Here is a 6,311-nt window from a genome sequence, read left to right on the forward strand (position 1 = left end):
CGAGACTCCTGCGAGGCTGTGCACGTGCGCTGCGCAGCCGCGATGAAACTCGGGTTTGGATGCTCCCGGCGGGGTTCATGCTGCCGGGGTAAAGTGTTGGGTAGGGGTGAAGTAAAAAGGAGAGCTGTGGGGAATGGTGCGCTGAGAACTGAGCCTCCGAAAGACTCGGAAACGGTGCGACCCTCTCTGTTGGCCCGGAACTCGCCTTCACCGAAGGGACTTCAGTCGCTGCAGTCCCGGGGACAGCGCCGTCGCGCCCCAGTGACGTAGGCTCGGGGAAGTCGGGGACCCGGGTACTGGGTTCGGGGGTGTAGTCCCTGATTCCCGCTGCCTCTGCCCGTTTGCCGAGGCTCAAGTGTTTAGGCTAGAGCGAAAAAGACAAGTGCGGTTGTACCAAGCTTTCCTGGTACATTTCCCTGCCAACTGACTGTCGTAAGCTTCCGGACCTCAAAGATCAACTACCTAATGGGCAAATTGATGCCCAGAGTAGGGCAAGACTTGTCCAAGGCGTTTCCAGTACATCCTGAGCCAGGACCCAGATCTCCTAACTTCTATGGCAGTGCTGTATCTATTTGCCTAATGGAAGCTTGAGACTATACCTCTTCATACACCCATTCATTCGAGCTCTCTCTCGACATTGGATATTTCATTCAATAAAATGGGCCAGGGCACTGTCTCAGATTCTAGAAATATGTGAGTTACATTTGTAGGTTGAAATCTTCTAGTAGCCACAATTAAAAAGTAAAAGAAACAAGTGAAAATTTTAGTCATATATTTAACCCAATTTATCCAAGTCCTTCAACATGTAATCAACATTAAAAAATCGAGATCTTATGCATTCTTTTCTCATACCAAGTCTTCAAAATCCAGTGCATATTTTACACTTAACTGCACATCTCAATAAGAAAACAACACATTTACAGTACAGTGCTCAGTAGCCACATGTGGCTGCTGGCTTCTGTATTGAACAGCACTGCTCTGGGAAATCAAAGGCAAACAAGATTCAAGGTTGCTGGTCCCATGGGGCATAATATTGAAAAAACACCAGAAAGTAAACTGACAAAGTAACTGCAAAATTTGATAAATATTAGGAAACAAGTGGATGATATAGAAAATACCAGAGATCTATTTTAGATCGAATGGCCAAGGAAGGCCTCTGAACAAGTGACAAGCTGCGATCTAAAGGACATAAAGGGGTTAGCATGGAAAGAGTGAGAAGAGCCTTGAGAGATATAAGTGCAGCAAATGCTCTAGGGAAGGAAAGAAAGAGACTGTCTTGAAGACAAAGACTGGTGAGCTGGGGGTGAGGAGGGTTGTTAGTAAACAATGTAGATTAAGTGCAAAAAGAGGTCATCAGATTTATATTTTGGGGTCGCTCTTGCTGTTGAACATTTATCCTAGACTGGCCTCTCTACTAAGTGCTAGGAGAATGAGGGGAATACACAATTAAATGGAGTAAAGCACTGAAGACTGACTATGGCCTTTGGAATCAGAGACCTGTGCCTCAAATCCCACCTCAGCTCCTTACTAACTGGAATCTTGGGCAAATTATTGAAATGCTGAGTCAATTCCCTCATCTGTAAAATGGAATTTTAATAATTAGTAATAAATAATAGTATGTAATATTATAATGTGAATATTAGAAATAATATATGTAAAACAATTAGCACAGTGCTTAGATAGAAAATAAATAGTAGCCACTGTCAGATAAGTAACTGATCTGTTAACGCTTAGCATGAAGAGGTTAGTCCTTAAATTACAGTAATTATTTTCATTCCTGCTTTCAAGCTCAAAGTCCTTTTCAGCTTATAGAAGGCCACATATAACATAGCTCATACTATCCATCTCGCTCATAAACATCTAACAGTTTTCCCCCTTTTACCTCTGTTTTCTGTTAACATATTTCCCCGGGAAATGTTGAGATCCGATTTGAAACTTCAGGAATTATTTCCCACATTAACTCCATCCTATTTTAAGTATGCCACTATTCTGTATTTCTTTCAGAATTTATAACATCAACTGGAAAACTTAATATGTTTGTGTCTGTTAAAATATGCTTTGTTCTCAAATAATTATGTTTTGTCTCCTTCAAGTAGGTTATAAGACAGATACACATTCTCTTTATTTCCCTTCCTCCTCCCCATCCAAGTGTTTTATATAATACTCCATTCATTTGTTTATTCAGTGAACAACTGGAGGGTACCACTACATTTAACAATAACTATTCATTTCTGGGTGCTTACAAGTCACATGTGATCACTGATGACTGGTCTAATTTTAAATTCATGTCCCGAAATCTCATATGAGTGCACAACACTGCCTGAGTTCCTACTACATGCTCCTGACGAGTTTGCTCTCCCCCTCCCAATGACTGTCATACTTTCTCATCTCCCTGAACCTCCAGTATTCCTTCTCTCCCACCTCCAGCTTAGATCTGGGCTCATTCTTTATTGAGAAAACAGAAGCAAATGAGAACTTCCTCATCATCTCACCACCAAATCTGCCAATCTGCAAAATACTTTCTGCCTTTCCTCTTTCATTGAAGGAAACATACCTGTTCCCATCTCTTCCTTTTGTTCCTTGGATTCCATCCCCTTTCACTTTCTCAATGTCTGTGCCCATGATTAGCCCCTCGTTTTCCTACATCACATTTATCCTCTGCTGGGTCATTTCCAGACATGACCAATATCCCCTATCTTGAGAAAACTCCCCCCCGAATCCAGGTTCCTCTGTAGCTATTACTCCCTTTCTGTGCTCTCTTTCCTGGCAAGACTTGTGAATTATTTATTGTCTCTTACCCTACTTCCTCATGCCCCATTTACTCCAGTCCACTCTAATCAGACTTCTCAACCCCACTTTCTCAATGATACAATTTTTGTTAGGTTACCAGTGACTTCCATGTTGACAGCACCAGTGGTCACCTCTCATCTTATTTGAACCTCTCAGTAGTACTCAACATCTTAGCCACTCCCCTTCTTAAAATACACACAGCAACCTGTTCTGATCTTTCTCCAGCCTCAACAGTGATTCCCCATTTCCTTTGCTGGCTCTTCCTCCTCTGCTCCACTTCTTAATGGTGGCATGCTTCAGGAGACTTATGTTGTTTATTCTCTACTTACACTTTCTCCCTAAGAGGATCGATGCATGTTCATAGCTTTAAGTATCATCTGTATGCGGCCGGGCACAGTGGCTAATGCCTGTAATCTCAGCACTTTGGGAGGCCAAGGCAGGCAGATCACCTGAGGTCGGGAGTTCGAGACTAGCTGAACATGGAGAAACCCCATTTCTACTAAAAATACAAAATTAGCCAGCACGATGGCACATGCCTTGTAATCCCAGCTACTCGGGAGGCTGAGGCAGGAGAATCACTTGAACCTGGAAGGTGGAGGTTGTGGTAAGCCAAGATCGCGCCATGCACTCCAGCCTGGGCAACAAGAGCGAAACTCTGTCTCAAAAAAACAAAAAAAAATCATCTGTATGCTGATTTGAGGGCCCCAGGTTCGTATCTCCCATCTGACATCTTCACTGAGTTCCAACCATCTATTTGATGTTTCTACTTGGAAACCTAATGAGCATATCAAACTTAACATGGCCAAACCAGAATTCTTGATTCTCCTACACACCTGTTATTTTCCTATTCTTCTCCATCTCAGTAATTGACATAATTGTTCACCCAGTTGTTCAAACCAAAAACCTAACAGTCAATCTTGATTCCTCTCTTTCCCTCATGTTTCCACATTCAATCCATCAGCAGGTCCTGTCAGCTTTCCCTGTATAATGCATCCTGTATGAGTGTGCTTTCCTCCATCTCTTGTTAGCCTGGCCAAAGCCACTGTCATCCTTTGCTAGGACTATTACAATAGGCTCCTATCTGGTCTCTCCATTTCCACTCTTGCCACCCCCTACCAACAATCACATTCTATTCTTCACTCAGCACCAAAATTTATCATTGATTGATTGATTGACTGAGACAGGATCTTGCTGTGTTGCCCAAGGTGGTCTCGAACTCTTGGGCTCAAGGGATCCTCCCGCCTCAGCCTCCTGAGGAGCTGGGATTACAGGTGCACACTAGGCCAGCTCAAAATAATTTTTTAATATATCAACCACAGACATGGTAGCATCTACTCAAGCTGAATATCTATACCTAGGAAAAACAGGGAGAGAGAGAGAGAGATCCCAGAAACCTCAATTCTAGGGACCCACCCAAGAGAAATGCATAAATATATTCACCAAAAGACATGAACAAGAATGTTCATAGCGACACTATTCACAATAGACCCAACTGGAAACTACCCGGATGCCTCTTAACAGCAAGAGAGATATCTGTATTTTAATATAGTCACACAATGGAATACTACAAAGTATTGAGAATGTATGAACTAAAACTACACAAGGTGGGTGAATCTCATGATAAGCAAAAGAAAACAGAAACAAAAGAGTATGTCATGTATGATTCCATTTACATGAAATTCAAAAAACAGTCAAAACTCAATCTAGGGTGTCAGAATTGATGATATTGTTTGCCCTTAGGGTGGGCATCAACTAGAAGGAGGCATGGGAGAGGGAGTTGGGTGTTAGTTACATTGATGTGTTCATTTTGTAAAAATTCATTGAAAAGCTTTGCCGATGCTGCCGCCGAGGAAAGTCCTGTACTACTAGCCATGGTCAACCCTACCGTGTTCTTCGACATTGCCGTCGACGGTGAGCCCTTGGGCCGCGTCTCCTTCGAGCTGTTTGCAGACAAGGTTCCAAAGACAGCAGAAAATTTTCGTGCTCTGAGCACTGGAGAGAAAGGATTTGGTGATAAGGGTTCCTGCTTTCACAGAATTATTCCAGGGTTTATGTGTCAGGGTGGTGACTTCACACGCCATAATGGCACTGGTGGCAAGTCCATCTATGGGGAGAAATTTGAAGATGAGAACTTCATCCTAAAGCATACAGGTCCTGGCATCTTGTCCATGGCAAATGCTGGACCCAACACAAATGGTTCCCAGTTTTTCATCTGCACTGCCAAGACTGAGTGGTTGGATGGCAAGCATGTGGTCTTTGGCAAAGTGAAAGAAGGCATGAATATTGTGGAGGCCATGGAGCGCTTTGGGTCCAGGAATGGTAAGACCAGCAAGAAGATCACCATTGCTGACTGTGGACAACTCGAATAAGTTTGACTTGTGTTTTATCTTAACCACCAGACCATTCCTTCTGTAGCTCAGGAGAGCACCCCTCCACCCCATTTGCTCGCAGTATCCTAGAATCTTTGTGCTCTCGCTGCAGTTCCCTTTGGGTTCCATGTTTTCCTTGTTCTCTCCCATGCCTAGCTGGATTGCAGAGTTAAGTTTATGATTATGAAATAAAAACTAAGTAACAAAAAAAAAATTCATTGAAAATACACATATGATTTATATCCTTTCCCCTATATATTCTATCCCCCAGTAAATAGTTTCTTTTTAAGTCACCCAGTCATGTCTCTTCCCTACTTATCACCCTTAGTGGTTTCCAGATAACACAGGCCTTCCTGAATCCCTCAGTTGAAGTAGCTCCTCCCACCCTGCCCCCACTTACTCTCTATCACATCACGCTTTCACCTCCTGTATTAGCTTTCCAGGGCTGCTGTAGCAAAGTACCACAAAGTGGATGGCTTAGAACCAGAAAAATATATTGTCTCAGAGTTCTGGATGCTAGAAGTCCAAAATTAAGGTATCAGCGGGACCATGTTCCTTCTAAGGGAGCCAGAGAAGAATCTGTTCCAGACCTCTTTCCTGGCTTCTGGCAGCCTCAGGTCTTCCTTGGCTTAGAGGTCACCCTGTGTCTCTTTACATCATCTTCCCTCAGACACAGTACGTATCTGTCTCTGTGTCCAGATTGCCCCTATTTATAAGGACGCAGTCATATTGGTCTAGGGCTAACATTAATGACCTCATCTGCAACGATCCTATTTCCAAAAAAGGTCACATTCCCGTGTGTTAGTCCCAGATGTTAGGACTTCAACATCTTCTGGGGGCCACCACTCAACCCATAGCATGTGCCATTATTTGAAATTATCTTATTAACTTGGTTACATGTTTATTGTCAAATTCTCTCCTCTAGAATATAAACTATCAGAGCAGTTCACCAGTATATCCTCTCAGACCTAGAATAGGGACTGGCACATAATAGATCCTCAATAAACATCTGTTGAATCGATGACTGAGGATATGTTGTGGATTATTCACTAATCCCTCAAGCACTACATACACTGACTACATATACTTCCCAAGTGGGAGGGCACATAGAGCATTCACTATGTAACAGTCATTGCCCTGTGTTCCACTTGT

General features: G+C 43.0%; 1 protein-coding gene across 1 annotated transcript; it reads left to right on the top strand.

Annotated features, from left to right (window-relative positions):
• Positions 1 to 4: 4 nt before the first annotated feature.
• On the top strand, positions 5 to 5,370 carry LOC103243383 (peptidyl-prolyl cis-trans isomerase A-like). Its single transcript, XM_008012572.3, has 2 exons — positions 5 to 266; positions 4,619 to 5,370. The coding sequence occupies exons 1-2, from the start codon at positions 43 to 45 to the stop codon at positions 5,157 to 5,159; spliced, it is 765 nt and encodes a 254-aa protein (XP_008010763.1). The 5' UTR covers positions 5 to 42; the 3' UTR covers positions 5,160 to 5,370.
• Positions 5,371 to 6,311: the final 941 nt, after the last annotated feature.

The sequence above is a fragment of the Chlorocebus sabaeus genome, chromosome 16 (assembly GCF_047675955.1).
Source record: "Chlorocebus sabaeus isolate Y175 chromosome 16, mChlSab1.0.hap1, whole genome shotgun sequence".
NCBI lineage: Eukaryota > Metazoa > Chordata > Mammalia > Primates > Cercopithecidae > Chlorocebus > Chlorocebus sabaeus.